This window comes from Apium graveolens, chromosome 7 (genome assembly GCF_009905375.1).
Source record: "Apium graveolens cultivar Ventura chromosome 7, ASM990537v1, whole genome shotgun sequence".
NCBI classification, from domain to species: Eukaryota; Viridiplantae; Streptophyta; class Magnoliopsida; order Apiales; family Apiaceae; genus Apium; species Apium graveolens.
Genome location: NC_133653.1, coordinates 100898414 through 100917681, shown reverse-complemented (window position 1 = coordinate 100917681; position 19268 = coordinate 100898414). Strand labels below are relative to the sequence as shown.

Genomic DNA, 19268 nt, shown 5'->3' with positions numbered 1-19268 from the left:
AATTAAGTTTTTACAGCTCGATAATTAATTACGAAATTAATATCCGCATCCAACAAAACATAGACAATTAATAATATAGCAACACATAACTGACAGAACCATCACATATTTTATTTGTTTAATAATTCGATAATTATATTGACATATCGAATCCGAAAATAGGTTACTTAGCCGCTAAGTAACTATATAACGATATATAATTTTAATACCCGATTTGGATAATTATCAAAATAGATCCTCTTATAAAACACTTTACACAAAAATAAAATAGTAATGTCTCACCTTTTAAGAATATGGATTCTTATCGATATATAAAATGATTAGCGTATCGAAAATTTCACGTCGGGACTCATACAGGTCAATCCGTACCCCGGATCGAAAAAGTCAAAACATAAAAAGTGTTCAAAATTATCAGATTAGGTTGGGAAGGATTTTTCGGAAGAGTTTCGGGTTGTAAAAACGCAAAAACGGTTGAAGTGGGACGATTTCTGATTTCAAAAAGTAATTTTATAATCACGTAAAAATAATCATTATTGACTCTATAAATTCTTATAAAACCATACAATAATCCAAAAATTACCAAAAAAATAACAAAATTATTTACATTTAATTCTGAATATTTAAAAATTAAAATATCTAAATTTTATCAAAAATAAACATCCAAATATTAATATCAATTATCAAATAATTTACCAAAATTCACATAAAATCACATAATAATTATTTATTTATAAAAATAATTACATAATATTTCTCAGACGTTACGTCCTTCCTCACTTAAAAGGATTCTGTCCTCAGAATTATGCTAAAATACATACCATGATATTTTCCAAATATTTCTCTTATAATTCCCAGGTTTCATCACTTTAATCACAACTCAACGGTCTCTTATCGGCATCAAATTTATCAGTTGCTCATGCAACCCCTAGCTCCATCTTTACTTCATATATTTGGAGCTAAATTACTCTTCATAGTCATACACACATGAATGTCTTATGAACTCGTTATACCTGTGGCAACAAGACCAACTCATTCACAATCATTCTATCCATCTCACTGCTTCAAAGGACTAACTTAATTTACACTAACCTTCTTTCCTTTCCAATTCTAATAGTTCGTGTTCATGAAATTTCTATTTTCACTAACTGTTCTTCTTTACTTTTCATGTCTCTTTCCATCTGTCTGCGCCCGATATACTAAGCTCATGGCGTCTGATACTTCAAAATGTTCTAAATCTATTCAGATCTAAAAATTAAAGGAAAATCTCGAAAATGGCATTTAACTCACCACTTTGTAGTACACTCCAATTTCTTTTCAATCACTATAAGGTATATTCATTGAGCGGGAATCTTTTACTATCTGAAAGGAAGTATTAATTTGAAATGGAATGAATCATAACTTTATTCAAACCCGAATTCTTGGTACAAATACTTATTTTGCTATTATATCAAATTAGATATCAATATGAACTTTGATGCTCACAACATTCCATACTGAAGTCAACATCAATCATCTATATTAATACCACTTTTGATCTCCAACAACAAAGTAAGTATAAGTATAATCCAGAAGTCAAATGAACCATAAGTTGGCGTGGTTTGTCTTGCTCTCATGGCAAGTTTTATGTCTGTCCACATTGACAGTTTTCTTTAAATATTTTGTTACTTTTTATCATAATCAAATCTGAACATTATTATATCTTGTTATTATTTTGAAGTCTGTCATATCATCATTATAATGGCACGTACGGAGGCATCTTTGGAGGAAATGTATGCAAATTTAGTTCTTGAGGATAAAGAGGGAGATGAGGTAGATATTGGAAATGTGGGAACTATTGAAGCAAAGCAAACATTCGTTTTGGTGGGTAAGTTCCTGACTGATAAGAGTATTAATTTCAATGCTATGAGGAATGTTATTGTATCGTTATGGTGACCAAAAGAAGGTATGGAGATCCATGATTTGGGGGGATTTCGCTACTCTTTTGTCTTTTATCATAAGTTGGATTTGCAAAAAGTTATAGATGGGGGGCCATGGACGTTCGAACAGGCTATGTTGGTGTTTAAACAACTGAAGGAAAATGAGAATCCACAAATAATAAATCTGAAGAACGTAGAGATTTGGGTTCAAATATCTGATATTCCCAGGGAGCTTTTGTCTGAGAATGTTATTAAAAGTATTGGGGAGTCTATTGGTGGGTTCATCAAAACGGACCCTGCAAATTTTGATTGCTGGAAGCAGTTTGTTCGTGTTAGGGTGGCATTGGATATTGAGAAACCGATTAAAAGGAGAATGAAACTAAAAAGGGATGGGAATAACTGGAGTTGGATTAATTTTAAGTACGAAAGACTGGGCACTTTCTGTTTTGTGTGTGGGCGTATTGGTCATTCTGAACGTGAATGTAGTGTGGTTTATGCACACCCTGATAAAGTCATTGATAAAGCCTATGGGTCCTGGTTACCGGCTCCGTCGAAGAATGTAACGATGAATATTATTTCAAGGTGGCTGAGGAATGCACCTGATGGGCAGAAAGCATGGACAGGGACAGGTTTCTCGCAAGGGCAGTCAAGCACAGGCCATGGAGCGGAGGAAGGAAAACAGACAACGAAATTCATGGAGATTGATGGCGTTGTTAGAGAGGTTGATGCCGAGAATAATGCTGTTGTTGTTAGGGGTCGTGAAAAGGGGGATATTGATATGGTTGCTAAAAATAATATTCAGTTGGAGGAAATCGGGGGAGTGAAAATAGGTATGGATGAGGTGGTAGCTTTTGAAAATAAAAGGAAGCGGATGGAGGGAAATGTGAGTTATGAAAATAAGGAAGGTAGTAAAGTGGACAGTCTGGATGATAGTGTTGAGTTTGGGCCAAAAACGGATTGGAGGCGGGTTCTGCTTTCCAGGCCCGCCAAGTATTATGAGTCTTTTAGCCTGGAACTGTCGTGGGCTGGCTAATCCACGGGCAGTTCGATTTCTAAAAGAAATCAATGAACAATATAGGCCCAATATTATTTTCTTAAGCGAGACTTTAGTAAAAAAAATAAAGTAGAGAGAGTTTGTAAAGGGTTAGGTTTTGGAGAGTGTTTTGCTATTGACGCTCCGGGCCATGGGGGGGGATTAGCTCTGTTTTGGAAAAATAAAGGGGGAGTTGTAATCACAGAGAGTAATCAGAATTTTATTGATTTTGAAGTTTCAAATGAGCAGGTAGGAAGGTGGAGATATACGGGTTTCTACGGCTACCTGGAAAGAGAGCGAAGGATGAATTCATGGGGTTTAATAAGGCAATTATCTATCAACTCGGAATTACCTTGGTGCATAATAGGTGATTTCAATGATATGACTAGTGTGGGGGAAAAGAGAGGGGGTCGAAGACATCCACAGTATCTGTTAGACGAATTTCGGAGTACGTTGGAGGATTGTAATTTGTTAGATTTGGGTTATCAGGGAGAGTGTTTTACTTGGGAGAGATCGCGGGGTACAGAAAGGTGGATTCAAGAAAGGTTGGATAGGGGATTGGCTAATAAGGAGTGGGTGGAGCTGTTTCCGGCGGCAGAGGTTAGGGTTTTGGAAGTTTCAACGTCTGACCACCTTCCCCTTTTTCTTACTCTAAACAGGCAGGTGTTCATGCCTAGGGTAAGGCGGTTTAGATTTGAAAATATGTGGATAAAGGAAGATGATTGTCGTAATTTGGTGTTGGATTGTTGGAATATAAGTGAGGGGTCAAACATTATGGATAAAATGGTTTATGTGTGTTCTAAATTGGAAGAATGGGGTGGGGGTATGCTTAAAAATATGCGTGATCAAATTCAAATTTGTAAGTGTGATTTGAGGAGGTATTGGTCAAGAAGGGATGTGGAGGGTGTTCAGAGGTATAATAAAGTCAGGTGGGAATATATGCGTTTGCTTGAAAAATAGGAAATTTATTGGCAACAGAGAGCAAAGCAGTTCTGGCTGCGAGAGGGGGATAAAAACACCCGGTTCTTTCATAAATTTGCTTCTACTCGAAGGGAGCATAATTCGATCAAAAGATTAAAGGATTCGACTGGTATGTGGAAAGAATCTGATGAGGAAATTCAGGGTATTATATCTGACTACTTTGAGCATATTTTTCAAATGAGTGGGGTGGATGAAGGTCTGATGGATGGTGAATGTGTGAATACAGTGTCAGCTGAACATAATGATATTCTGTTGATGCCAGTGACCACTGAAGAGGTTAAAAGCGCTGTTTTTTCAATGTACCCAGAAAAAGCCCCGGGAATTGATGGCTTAAACCCTAGTTTCTTTCAAGCTTACTGGGCTATAGTGGAGAAATGTCACTCAGTTATGTCATGAGTTTATTATGACTGGTATGTTGCCCGAAGGAATTAATAGAACTTTGATTTTTCTGATTCCTAAAATCAAGCATCTGGAGCAGATGGTGGATTATAGACCGATTGCATTGTGCAATGTGTTGGTGAGAATTCTGTCAAAGGTAATCACAAATAGATTGAAACCTTGTCTTAAAGATATTATCTCGGAGAATCAAAGTGCTTTTCTTGAAGGTCGTTTGTTAACAGATAATGCTATTATAGCTTTTGAAGTTAATCATTACATTCATAGACGCACTCAAGGCAAAACAGGGGTTGCCGGGTTAAAAATTGATATCTCAAAAGCGTATGATCGTTTAGAGTGGAGCTTTGTGGAGAGTATGCTCGAAAATTTGGCTTCCATCAGGTTTGGATTACAAGATTGATGGCCTACATTAATTCGGTTTCTTATTGTTTTGGACGAGATGGTACAGTTTTTGGTGAAGTTAAACCTCAAAGGGGGTTGCGTCAAGGGGATCCAATTTCACCCTATCTGTATATCCTTTGTGTAGAGGGTTTGACTGCCATGTTAAGAAGGCATGGAGAATTGGGGTTGATTCATGGCTGTATAATAGCAAGGGGTGCTCCGAGTGTTTCTCACCTCTTGTTTGCTGACGATTGTTATCTTTTCTTAAGAGCAACACGAAGTGAAGCTAATACAATGAAGGAAATTCTAAATAGATATGAGAAATGTTCAGGTCAGGCCATTAATTATGGAAAGTCAAGTATTATTTTTAGTCCGAACACGAGTAGGGAAGATAGAAATTGGCTGTGCACTAGCTTGGAGGTGGAGGAGGTAGATAAGCCGGGCAAGTACCTGGGAATGCCTATTTTTATAGGTAAAAATAAACGGAATGTGTTTGATTTCTTGACTGAGAGGGTTGATCACAAGCTACATGGGTGGATTACTAAGGAGTTGTCTAAGCAAGGTAAGCTCACTTTATTGAAGACAGCTGCGCAAACGATTCCAAACTTTTGGATGTCGTTATTTTTGATTCCTAATAGGGTTTGTGATGATATTGAAAAGCTGATGAATGGGTTTTGGTGGGGTAAAGGTTCATCTGGGAAGGGCATTCGATGGTTTTCTTGGGAGGGGATTTGTAATTCAAAAATGGTTGGGGGTCTTGGAGTTAAGAGATTGAATAAGTTCAATATCTCGATGTTAGCTAAGCAGGGATGGCGTCTTTTGAATAATTGTAACCCTTTTGTATCTGCCATTATGAAGGCTAAATACTATCCCAAAATGGATTTTCTGAATGCTGAGATCGGTGGGAGCCCCAGTTATGTTTGGCGGAGTATTTTAGCTGCTAAAGATGTGCTAAAAGCTAGCTGTCATAGAAGAATTGGGGATGGTGCTTCTACCTACGTATGGAAGGTACCCTGGTTGCCTGATGAGGTCGATGGGTGTGTTTCGACTATTATGCCAGAGCAACTTAGTGATATTAAAGTACAGAATTTGCTGGATATGGACGGAAGGAAATGGGATGATGAGGTACTGCGGGATTTATTTAATGATAGAGATATTAATCTGATACAGAAAATTCCTATTCCTGTTGCTCAATGTGATGATTCCTGGTTTTGGATAAGAGATGAGGATGGTCAGTTTACAGTGCGTAGTTGTTATAGATGGCTGCAGGGAGAGCATGATAATATGCATGCTTCTTTCTGGAAGAAGCTTTGGTCATTGTGTATGCCTGATAAGGTAACTAATTTTGTCTGGAGAGTGTGCAAGGGGTGCTTACCAACAGCTGTGGCATTAATTTCGAAAAAGGTTAATATCAGTGCGAGTTGTCCATGGTGCCATAGTGGTAATGAATCGGATATGCATGTTCTATTTCAGTGTAGCTTTGCAAGGACAGTTTGGCAGATTTCTGGATTCCAGCTGTTAGGTTTGATTATGCATGGGGATACTGTGTTTGAGTTTCTGAGAAGGGTGTTTGACAGTGTGCAAAGAGACCAGTGTATACGATTCTGTTTGTTGTGTTGGAGCATATGGAACCGGAGGAATAAATGGGTCTGGGATAAAGTGAATGGTTCAGCGTTTGGAGTAAATGCAGCTGCAATGAATTTGCTATATGATTGGATGGAGGCTCATGAAGTTCAGGCGAGGCATCAGTCGACTGGAAGTGTTATAGCTGACAAAAAATGGAGAAAGCCACCTGATGATTGGGTTAAAATAAATGTTGATGCAGCAGGAGCTTGTAATGGTTATGTTGTCTTTGGGTGTGTTATTCGGAATTCGCAGGGGCAGTTCATGGCAACAAGGTGTGGGCGAATAAAAGGGACTTGGAGTCCAAAAGAAGCAGAGGCTTTAAGCTTGAAGGAAGCCATCATGTGGATTAAAAATCTGCAACTGGATAGGTGCATTTTCGAGACTGATTCTCAGAGGTTGGCATCGGCTTGTTATGGTGTCGAAGGTTGTGCTTACTTCAACACAATTATGGGTGATTGTAAGCTATTGTTAAAGCACTACAATCATGTGCTAGTTAAATTTGCTTTTAGGTCTGCGAATTGTGTGGCTCACGAGTTAGCTCGAACTGCACATTCTATGTCTAACCTTGGAGAGTGGCATGTCACTTCTTCGGATTTTTTAGATCATGTACTTATTTCTGATTTACTTGAGCAATGCAAGTACGTATTTGTTCAAAAAAAAAGTATAATCCAGAAGTCGGATCAAAACCTGTTCTCAATTTCTAACTTTTCCAATTTCTTTATCCACTTTCCAATAATCTTAGTGACATTCACTCTTTCTTTTCTACTCTAGACATCTGCCTTTAAATGGATCTTGCTTGGTTGGTAATTAACCGCATAACTGGAGCTCATAATCAGTTGCAACCAGAATTCATACCCTTGAAGTTGAGAATGCAGTTTCTACTTTTCAACCCTTCATTTGCATATCTTCAGGCGTTCAACTTGTTAGGTCACACACACACTGTAGAGGGGGTGAATACAGTGTATAGTACAATCAAATCGAACTTTAATAACTCAAGTAACAGAAAACAAACTTTATTGAAATAATAAACTCTGTTACAGTATGGAACTGTTACCTCTCAGTGATGAACAAATATCACGAGAGCTGCTAGGGTTACAATAAATAATCTTCTCGAATATGATAACACTTATAGTGTAAACCCTATATCTGTGTTTATATATTACACAGTTACAAGATAATCGCTAATTGATATGGAATATAATTCTGCTTCCTAAAATATATCAATCAGATATCTTTTCTTCCAAGTATTCTATTCTACATAGAATTCCTTCTTCATGCATATCTCTACTTATGTTTATCTCGATCTTCTTTCCTTTAATCAGCTGCTGTCCTTATCTGAACGTCCTTCAGTCTTAAGTTCTGATATCCATCTTCTGATGATTATCTCCTAATAATATAAGTACTGATATCCTTAAGTCCTGACTTCCAGTAAGTACTGATTTATCCTGTTTAAGTAAGATCTGAAAACTAAACATAAATCACATTAGCCGTGACATTATCAAATATATCTAACAATCTCCCCCAAATTGTAAATTAACATAATATACAAGTTAAACAGATATTTGATGATGTCAAAAACATTAAGTACAAATGCATGAGAATTGGACTAGATAACTACAACTTACAGTCCTTAAAGCTTTACCAGTCTTTAACTTCTGATAACAACTTCAGTCTGTATTCATATCAGAATTTAAGCAGTTGTAGATCTTGACTTGGCTTCATCTTCTGATCTTTCTAATGTCAGGAGTTGTTCTGAGATAGTTCTTCAACAAACATCTCTCAGCATATCTGAGTTCATCAATCATCCTCCTTTTAGCATCTTTAAGTTCTGCAGTATCTTCACCAATTTGAAAGATTGCAGCCCTGAGATCATTAATTCTAGCTTTTCTTATATCCTGATCCAGTCTGATCAAATATGCCTTATCAGACTCAAGATTGAATTCCACAGCCCTGTAACCCAGAAAGGTAGTTATAATCTTGGCAGTATTGGTTTTCATTTCAACTATATCACCCTTGTAATCTCTGTACTTTGGAAGATATGTGCTGTCAGACTTAACAGAATAAAGCTTTTTCTGTCTCTGAATCTGATTCTTCAAATAGTTTGCAGTACTTTCTGTTATTTTGTCATTCACTTGAAGTAAGAATAATACATGCTCCAGTTCTTCAAAATACTTCAATGGAATGGCATTTTCCCTTATATGATAAACCCTACCATCTGTCATGAAGTACAACAAGATGTGTTCTTTCAAGTAGGTATGGTAAACCATTTGTACAGATTCCAGTTGATTCAATCTCTCAGGAGTTGCTCCAATACCTGGTTCACTTAAGGAAGTTGGATCATTGGTAGTGTTCTGTATTCTTCTTTCATCAGCACTTCACAATCCAGTTTTATCTCTTGCTTCCTTTCCAATAACCACTCTTGCTTCAAAGCCACTTGCAGCAGTCTTCAAAGGTTGAGTCTGTTTTGCTTTAGTGAATCCTGGTAGGAGTGTCTTTGATTTATCTTCTGATATCAAGTTAACTTGAGCTATGTCAGAGGTTACTTGCTTCTTTGAAATATCAGAACTTACTATCTCTTGACTCTGAACAACTTGAGCCATGTCAGAGGTTGTCTTAAAAACTTTTCTTGAAGTCAGAGCAAGATCATCATCTTCATCAGTAATTTCTTCATTCACAGGAGGCACATAAACCTTGATAGGTTCACCAACTTTTTCTTTGCCCTTGGACCTTGGATCTATCTGCAGTTGTGATTTAGCCATGGTTGCTTCAGGATTTATCCTTTCTTTTATCACAATGCCTTTGAGTTTTGGAAGTGTCTTTTTACCAGAAGCTTCAGATTTAGATTTGACTTTTCCTGATTTAAGTCTGGCTTCTTCTTCCATTAAACTCTCCAAGTCCATTCCTGGATTTTCCTGAAGAAATAACTGTCTTGACATTTCTTCATCAAGATCTAAAAGTTCATCATAACTTATCCTTTTACCAGTAGCAGAAGTAATTCTTTTTCCAGTATCAGAACTTGTCCTGTGACTTGTGATTTCAGCTTTTCTTGATGAGAAACCTCTACCTTGACTATGACCTCTACCCATTCCAGAGTTTCCATGGTCATCTTTTTCATCATCCTTCCCCTTCAGTGTCTTATCAGTTTTGCATTTGGACTTAATTACTTTCTCCCCCTTTTTGGCATCAGCAGGTAAGAGAAGAGAGACAAGCAATTCCACTGAGGCTTGGATTTCATTAAGTTGAGATTGCTGAGAAGCTTGATTTTTCAAAATATCATCAATCTGAGATTGTTGTTTCTCTTGAGTCTTCTCAATATAAGCAACTCTGTCAAAGGTAGGTTGGAAGAATTTTTTCTTATCAATCTTCTGAACTTGTTCTTGCTTCATTAATTCTTCCTGAATTTTATGTAACTCTGTATTAGTAGTTGAATGGAGACCTTGTAGATGTTTAGTACTCAATGCAGTGACTCTAAGCTGTGTTTTAAAATCATCAGTAATTAACATCTCATCAGCTTTAGTCAAGTGCTCAGCAAGATGCTGTGCAGATGGAGCATAGGTAACTGAGTTCCATTCCTTAGTCCACTCCTGTCCTGCAGGAGTTTCACTCCAAGGCACTGGTGCTTCTCTTGTAACAAACTTCTTAACGAGTTCAGATTTAAGAACAGTTTGTTGAGGGGCATGTCCTGAAGGACCTGCTTCATCAGCATCTTCATTTGGAGCAGCATCACCAGTATCTCCAGCATTTACAGCATCAGAACTTACAAAATCAGTATCTTCTGATAAAACAACAGTATGAGAAGCAATTGAGGCTTCAACATCATCCTCTAATTGCTGATCTGGTTCCAAGTTCTGATCAACAACCATATCCTGATGCTCACCTATATTCTGATCATCATCATCTAGACGCAGAGAAGGTGTAGTAGATAATTCTGGAGTTTGAGCAGCATCAGTAACAGGTGTTGTTGATGGATTAGTTGATGTTGGAGCTTCTAAGTAAAGCACTTCAGGCACAACCAAGTTCTGGATATCAATTTGAGCACTTGTGCCTGGATCAACAGGAGATACAGTCTTGTGAACAGGAGACACAGATGGTGTGTTAGCCATTTCAGTAGCTGCTTCATTAGTTGGAGTTAATGGAGAAGCAGGGGCTTGAGCAGATTCCTTTTCTGGTGAGATCAGAGATTCCTGATCTCCTTCCTTAAGTGCTGCTTCCTCATCATCTGAAACTGGCCTTTTTGCTCTCTGTTTCTTGTATCTCTTTGAAGATGGGGATTCCTTGGGAGGTTCAGCAGAAGTCATTCTTCTAAGCCTTTTGAGAAGCTTAGATCCCCCAATTCCAGAATCCTTCTGAGAAGGAACTTTCTCAGCTTCTTTGACAACAGGTTCTGATGTAGAAACCTGTTCCTCACTATCAGACTCATCTCTCAAAATAATCCTCCTTCTCTTCTGAGGTGTTTGAGGAACAGTCTTTGTCCTCTTAGGCTTGGAAGATGAAGGCTTCACAGTAGGTGCTAAGGATGAGGGTTGAGCTGTTTGTGAAGTGGAGAGATATGATTTGAGATATGTTCTGAGGGATGGTTGAGTAGTATGAGTGGTATGTTTCGATGGTTGCTGTGGTGTTTGGGAGGTGGTGGTGGGTTGGACATCAGAATAAATAGATCTATAGGTTTCAAGATCAGTATTTACCAAGATCTGTTTTACAGACTGAGGAATCTATAAAGGTCTAACCACCGTTGTCTTAAGATCAGCATTTACCAAGTCATTAAAGGCTCGTTTTGCAATTTTGAAAGGTGGATGTAAGGTACTGGCTAGTTGGGGTTCATCGGCACAACAAAAAGTATATATAAGCTGACAGAATCTAGCGAAGTAGACAACATTCCTATCCTCTGTCATCCTATCCCCAATAAAACCTATCACAACACTTGCAAAATCAAAATGAGTTTGGTTAATGATAGCATACCCGATATGCTGACTCATTATAGGGATGACATCAAAGTTGGAACACTTATTCCCAAAAGCTTTAGTGATGCAGTCGAAGAAGAAGCTCCATTCCTTTCTGATATGAGCCCGTTTCAACTGCCCAAGCTTAGCCAAACTCTGCTCATACCCCAAACTGGCCATTAACTCTTGAAGAGCTGATTCGTCCGGGGTTAAAAAAGTACATCCTTCTGGTAAATGTAGGGCCTTGCGAATTGTACCAGGAGTTACCACATGTGTAGAATCATCCACTTCGAAAACAATACTGGGAGTACCATTTGCACCACCATTATCAAAGTGCCCAGTCCGCCAAAACGTCAGAACTTGTTGGCTCGAAAAGACTGAAGGCTGGGTCAATGCATACCCAATTTCACTGTGTGCAAGAAGATCTTACACAAAATGCAACTCAGACGGAGCTTCAGCATTATCAAGAATTGCAGCATAGTTATTTGGAACAAATTTGGCTCCATCAATGATCAAATCCTTAGGTGCCATGAGAATAATTAAGATTTAAGAGTGCCTGTTAGGTGTTTGATAAATTGTCTGTATGAAAAACCAACGTCAGGAGATGAAAGAGAGTAGAAGCAAAGAAAGAGAGATAAAGTGTAAAAGTAAATAAAAGATTGTATAATCTTCTCTCTCTCTTACTTATACTTAAAAAAAATATAACTGTTGGACACCTGTCAGACATGCAGTAATAAGGAATAGTTAATGGGCACGGGAAAACAGTAATCATTACTTACCCACTTGCAGTTTTTCAAGGAAAAATCGTTCCACTTACCCAGTAATTCCATGAATCGAGGTAAATCAGTTTTAATTCAAAATTGAATTTGTTCCCACTTATTCAATTATGTTTCACTACAACACCAATATTCTGAGAAGAAATTCAAGTATGAGAATGACCAAAATTAAATCAAGTAAATAAGTACTGATATTGCAAGATCAGGACTTAATTTAAATCAAAATAGAAATGGTCATCAGAATATGAATATTTATCAGGATTTATCAATGCATTACAAAACATCTCAGAGACAAGAACTTGCAAAAAAAATAGAAATTTCATTAATATATTAAGAGAATACATTCATGAAATTTAAATTACATCAGAACTTTACAAGATTGTCCTAAGCTGCTAAACCTAACATCAACAGCCTTTGTCCTAGCTCAAGAAGCAGGGCAAGGCTGACGATGAAGAAAAACAGGAAGAAGAAAATAAGTTATTTCTTCTTCCTACTCTCGACGAACAGAATAGCGAGTCTGATGATTCGCTCTTGCTGGCGGAGAGCTTCCAGCTTTTCCTCCTCCAATCGCTCCAGATGGCGATGGCAGTCCATGTAGAAGAACAGGAGGTGGGTGAGTACCTCCTGGGGAACTGAGTCCCATATCTCACCAGGAATGGCAGTGACGTGCCATTCCTGCTGCCAGGCTTCACAGCTTAACTCCATGTCGAAGGTCTCATAGTTTAAAAACATATTGTAGTTAACTATGATGTTGTGTATATGAGGGAAAAGAGAGTAAGTGTTTGAGGAAAGAATTGATGTATAGGCTAATGTGAAGTGTTCGTTTATATAAGCAAGAGAATGCCAGGAGACTCAAAGAAATTTAATGCTGACAGGTAGAATTAATTCTACCTCGTCTCCCTAGACTGGGAAGACGAAAAACAGTCATTGGAAGTGTAAATCAGGGTTTAATGCGCACAAGTAACAAGTAAAAAATTACTGTGCATGTACATGTTTTACTAACCCTAATTAGATTGACTGTTAATATTCTACCCAAACATATTCTGATTTAAAATGAGACTATTTTTAGATTTTATCCACAAATAAGTCAAGTAAAGGATCAGAGTTTAATATCAGAACTTAGACTTATATCAGAACTTAACAGTTATCAGAACATGATTTCTTAACTCGAAAAATGAATGTCTATCTTTGTAAGTCCTCACAAAAATTCTGATATAGATTCTTCAGAACTTAATCATCAGAACGTTCAATCAGAACTTGTCCTCAGAAATTATGCAATCTGACACATAAACTGTTCATCTAAAATAACATAGATCACCACAGTAATTTTCATCATTTATATGGAGTGTTTAGTGTGTGCATTAAGCTAAATATCAGACAAAGAGTAAAGTCTGATTCACTTCAATACATCTTAGAAATAATGCATAACTAAAACTTAACTAAAAACCTGTCATTATTCTGAAGCCTACTATTGAATGAGTTCATACTTGAGTCCACCTCAACTGTTTTGTGCTAATTTTGTGCATCTTTTTAAATTAATTGTACAGTGGCTTCTCAGTGTAAGTGAGTCACGACTGATTATCAGAATTTATGCTATTATCAGAGTATTTCTCCAGTAATCATAGAGTGTGAAAAGTCACCAAGAAAATATTTTACTTATCTGATGCATATTTACTTAATACCAGCAATGCACTTGGGTCGTCCCTTCCACATTTTTACTCTAGATCTCAAAGGAGTACCTGATTTTAATCCTTGATTCTTTTTCTTTTCCTTTTGATAAGTGAGGTTTATCAGCACTTAGTACATTCAACAGATTTACTAGCATCAGAACTTAACAGATGAGAAGCAGTATTCTAGTTTGTGACTTAGTAATAAGATAGACAAAGTAAACTCAACTAAGCTCAATATCAGAATTCCCTTGTGTCAATAGATTTTCCACATAAATAATTACTTCTAACATGGGTTCTTTAGTATATTGAAGATTACTAGGTCAACATCTAGCACAGGTATCCTCATAGGATAGAATAGTTACACAAACAGACATATCACTGTCAGAGTTTAGAAGGTCACATCAGACAACATTCAGTACTTAAGCAATTTTCAATTAAGCACAGAATACACAAAGAGAGTAATTTCTGTAAATACTGATCAAAAAGTCTGATGCATCTGAACAAAACTAAGCAGATTTAGAAAAAGAAGCTGAAACCATTCCAAGTTCATTTACCAATCTTGTAAAAGTAGCTTCACACAGTGGTTTTGTGAAGATATCTGCTAGTTGTTGATCTGTTGGAACAAAGTGCAATTCCACTGTACCTTCATCCACATGTTCCCTTATGAAGTGGTACCTGATGCTGATGTGCTTTGTCATTGAGTGTTGAATTGGATTACCTGTCATAGCAATAGCACTTTGATTATCACAGTAAATAGGGATTTTGAAATATGTTAACCCATAATCCAGTAACTGATTCTTCATCCAAAGAATCTGTGCACAACAGCTTCCTGCAGCAATGTACTCTGCTTTTGCAGTTGATGTGGAAATTGACTTTTGTTTCTTGCTAAACCAAGAAACCAATATGCCTCCAAGAAATTGGCAGCTTCCACTTGTGCTTTTCCTGTCAATTTTGTAACCTGCAAAATCTGCATCTGAGTAACCTATTAGTTTAAAATCTGATTCTCTGGGATACCAAAATCCCAGATCAGTTGTTCCTTTAAGATACTTGAATATTCTTTTCACAGCTGTTAAGTGAGGTTCTCTTGGATCCGGTTGAAATCTTGCACAAAGACAGGTAGCAAATATGATATTAGGTCTACTAGCAGTTAGATAGAGTAGAGAGCCAATCATACCTCTATAATCAGTAATATCTACTGATTTACCAGTATCCTTGTCCAGTTTTGTTGCAGTGGCCATGGGAGTGGATGCATTTGAACAATCTTGCATTCCAAATTTCTTCAACAAGTTTCTGGTGTACTTAGTTTGATAAATAAAAGTGCCTTCTTCATTCTGCTTGACTTGAAGGCCCAGAAAATAGCTAAGTTCCCCCATCATACTCATTTGATATCTTGACTGCATCAGTTTGGCAAACTTCTTGCAAAGTCTGTCATTTGTAGAACCAAAAATGATATCATCAACATAAATCTGGACCAGAAGTAAGTCCTTTCCATGGTTGAGGTAGAACAGTGTTTTGTCTATAGTTCCTCTGTTAAATCCACTTTCCAGAAGAAACTGAGCTAAAGTCTCATACCATGCTCTTGGAGCTTGCTTAAGTCCATAAAGTGCTTTATCAAGCCTGTAGACATAATCTGGATATTTGGAATCTACAAAGCCTGGAGGTTGTTCAACATATACTTCTTCCTCCAATTCTCCATTGAGAAAAGCACTTTTCACATCCATTTGAAAGACAGTAAACTTTTTGTGAGCGGCATAAGCCAAAAATATCCTTATGGCTTCCAATCTAGCAACTGGTGCAAATGTTTCATCATAATCAATTCCCTCATGTTGAGAATATCCTTTTGCAACCAGCCTTGCCTTATTCCTTGTAATTATGCCATCACTATCAGTTTTGTTTCTGAATACCCATTTTGTACCAACAACAGATCTGTTTTTTGGTCTTGGTACTAGGGTCCAGACTTTATTTCTTTCAAATTCATTTAACTCTTCCTGCATTGCTTGCACCCAATCAGCATCTAGAAGAGCTTCTTCCACTTTCTTTAGCTCAGTCTGAGAAAGAAACGAATTGTAAAGACATTCATTTGAAGTATTTGTTCTACTTCTGACACCTGCATCAGGATTTCCAATTATCAAATCAGGTGTATGTGATTTAGTCCACTTCCTTACAGATGGAAGGTTTTCTCTAGAACTGGATGCTCCCCCATGATCCATGCTATCTTCTTTTTCATTTTCTGATGCTCCCCCTGAAACTATGCTCTCTGAGTTGGATTCTTCAGAATTTAGATTTTCAGAACTATCAGAACTTGGCTTATCAGAACTTGACGAATCAGAACTTGACGAATCAGAAATTGACGAATCAGAACTTGAAGAGCAAGATGTATGTTCTGATGCTTCTTGAGATGTGGTAAGATCTTGAGTATGCTCCCCTACATAGGTGCATCTTCCTTTGGCGTAGTCACCACAGTTTCAATAATATCAGAGTTTAATCCATCAGAGTTTGCAGTATCAGAACTTAGATTGTCAGGATTATCAGTATCAGAATTTGAGTCTTCATTTTCAAATCTCAGCTGATCATGATCAATAAAATCTTCAAGTCCAGCAAACTTCTTGTCATCAAAAGAGATATTGATAGATTTCATGACCACTCTTGTTCTCAAGTTATAGACTCTAAAGGCTTTTATGGAAAGTGGATATCCAACAAAGATTCCTTCATCAACTTTTAAATCAAATTTAGATAGCTGTTCAGAATGAGTCTTAAGAACAAAACACTTGCATCCAAATACATGAAAATACTTCAGATTTGGCTTCTTTTTCTTCACCATCTCATATGGTGTCTTTCCTTGCTTGTTGATAAGTGTTGCATTCTGAGTAAAACAAGCAGTCTGCATAGCTTCAGCCCAGAAATAGGTTGGAAGCTTTGCTTCATCAAGCATTGTACGTGCAGCTTCAATGAGAGTTCTATTCTTCCTTTCAACAACTCCATTTTGCTGTGGAGTTCCAGGAGCAGAAAATTCCTGCTTGATTCCATGGTTTTTGCAGAACTCTTCCATTATCAAATTCTTGAACTCAGTACCATTATCACTTCTTATTATCTTTACTGAGTCTTTGACCAATTTATCCAGTTGCCTGACATGATCAATCAAGATAGATGCAGTTTCACTTTTTGTGTGCAAGAAATACACCCATGTGTATCTGGTGAACTCATTCACTATGACCAACGCATATTTCTTCTTTGCAATAGACATGACATTTACTGGACCAAATAGATCAACATGTAGTTGGTGATAAGGCTCAAGAATTGATGATTCAGTCTTGCTCTTGATTGATGATTTTCTTTGTTTAGCCTTCTGACAAGAATCACAAAGGCCATCAGGAGCAAATACTGACTTTGGCAGTCCTCTCACAAGATCTTTCTTGACTAGTTCATTTATATTATTGAAATTTAAATGAGAGAGTTTCTTGTGCCAATTCCAGCTTTCTTTAATTGATGCTCTACTCATCAGACAGATTGCAGAACCATCAGTACTTGTTGAAAGCTTAGCTTCATAAATGTTACCACGCCTGTATCCTTTCAGAACAACTTTGCATGTAGATTTACTTACAACTTCACAGTGTTCTTCAAAGAAATAAACATGATAACCTCTGTCACAGATTTGACCTATACTCAGCAGATTGTGTTTAAGTCCTGAGACCAGAGCTACTTCTTTAATGATGACATTCCCAAGATTGATATTGCCATATCCCAATGTTTTTCCAATGTTGCCATCTCTATAAGAAACACTTGGGCCAGCTTTCTCCACAAAGTCTGATAGTAGGGCTTTATTTCCAGTCATATATCCTGAACATCCACTATCCAGAACTAGGATGTTTTTCCTGTTGCCCTGCAATCACAAAGACAACTAATGATTAGTTTTAAGGACCCAGACTTGCTTGGATCCTTTGGCCTTATTAAGTTTGTTAACATTTGCAGCGGATTTAGCATCAGAGTTTATGTTAACATTTTTCTTATCAGAATTTACACTATCAGACTTTGAATCAGAACTTACACTAGAAGGTACAATGGAAACTTTCTTTAAAGAAGGTTTTATTTGATAATAATCATAGTACAAACTATGATATTCCTTACAAGTATAAATGGAATGCCATAAACTACCACAATGAAAACAAGGATTTTGTGGCTTATATCTAACAGACCGACTCTTAACTCCTGACTTTGAAGGTAAGGAGTTTATATTCTTATTCTTCCTGCAAAAAGAAGCCAGATGGTTAGAACTTCCATAGTTATGACACGTTTTCCTAGGAGCTTCAGGAACAGGCTTATAATCATTGTTTTTATTCATACCTTCCTTTCCATTCCTATTTTTCCTAGGTGATTTTACCTTGGTTGCATTCTTAACATCTTTCAGCTTATGCTTAAGCTGCTTCTTAATCATTAATCCTATGTTTACTTCAGCTGTCTTTTCCTGTTTTAGTTTGTCAGAAGTTAATTCCTTTTTAACTTTTGATTTCTCATTATCAGACCTCACAGCTACAAACTTGACAGGTTTTAACTTTGGCTTTTATTTAACAACTATAGGCTTAATACCTTCAGTTCCTTTATCATTCTTATCCTCTCCATAACCTAAGCCCTCTTTCCAGTTTTCACTACTTAACAAATTCTGAGTTGTTCTGCCAGAGTTAGTCCAAGTCCTGATAACCTCTCTTTCCTTTTCTAACTCAGTTTTTAGAGATTCATTCAGTTTTAGCACTTCATCCCTAACATAAAAAGCATCATCTCTATCTTTCTGAGTTTGATGGAACATAACTAACTCATTTTCTAAGAAATCATTTCTTTTCTTAAAAGCAAGATTTTCAGAAGTTACTCTTTCACATGTTAAAATTTGATCTCTATAACTAACAAACATGGTTTTAAGATATCTTCTCAACTCATTTATATCATCAGTATGAAAGGCATAAGTAGTTTGAGGTACCTTTGATTCAGCAGCTTTAGAACTGCTTTCAGCACTTGCCTTATCAGCATTTGCCATCAAGGCATAATTCTCCTCACTTTTAGAATCTGAAGTGTCTGTCCAGCTTTTCTTCATTATGATAAGAGCCTTGCCTTTGTCACTCTTCACTTTCTTGCAATCAGGAGATATGTGGCCTTTCTCACCACAGTTGTAGCATTTGACATTTGTATAATCTCCTCTGTTAGACTTTCCTCCTCTGCTCTCAGATTTTCTGAAATTCTTCTTATCAGAACTTGTGCCTTTTCTGGAAAACTTCTTTCCCTTTCTGAACTTCCTGTATGCAATCTTTGTGATCCCTTTCACCATACGAGCACACAGCTTCATCATCTCTTCATCAGCATTCGTCTCAGGAAGGCTTTCAGATTCTGAGTCATCATCACTTTCAGAACTTGATGACTCAGTATCACACTTTGTGAAGAGAGCTTTACCCTTGTCTTTCCTTGAGGTAGCTGCCTTGGGGAATTCTTCTTCAACCTTAAGAGCAACTGTCCTTGACTTTCCACCTTTCCTCTTGCTTCTTTGTTCCATCTCAAGTTCATGA

The 19268-nt window shown here is 37.1% G+C and overlaps 1 protein-coding gene across 1 annotated transcript; it reads left to right on the top strand.

Moving 5' to 3' along the window:
• Nucleotides 1-1737: 1737 nt before the first annotated feature.
• LOC141673908 (uncharacterized) lies at nucleotides 1738-4326 on the top strand. The gene is made up of 4 exons (XM_074480635.1): nucleotides 1738-1864; nucleotides 1943-2799; nucleotides 3199-3873; nucleotides 3928-4326. Exons 1-4 carry the CDS (start codon nucleotides 1738-1740, stop codon nucleotides 4324-4326), a joined length of 2058 nt encoding a protein of 685 aa, XP_074336736.1.
• Nucleotides 4327-19268: the final 14942 nt, after the last annotated feature.

Coding starts and splice junctions, on each gene's coding strand:
- LOC141673908 (XM_074480635.1), top strand. CDS start 1,738: ATGGCACGTACGGAGGCATCTTTGGAGGAAATGTATGCAAATTTAGTT. Junction 1,865..1,942: donor GCAAACATTCGTTTTGGTGG/GTAAGTTCCTGA, acceptor GACCAAAAGAAG/GTATGGAGATCCATGATTTG. Junction 2,800..3,198: donor GGAAGCGGATGGAGGGAAAT/GTGAGTTATGAA, acceptor TCAAATGAGCAG/GTAGGAAGGTGGAGATATAC.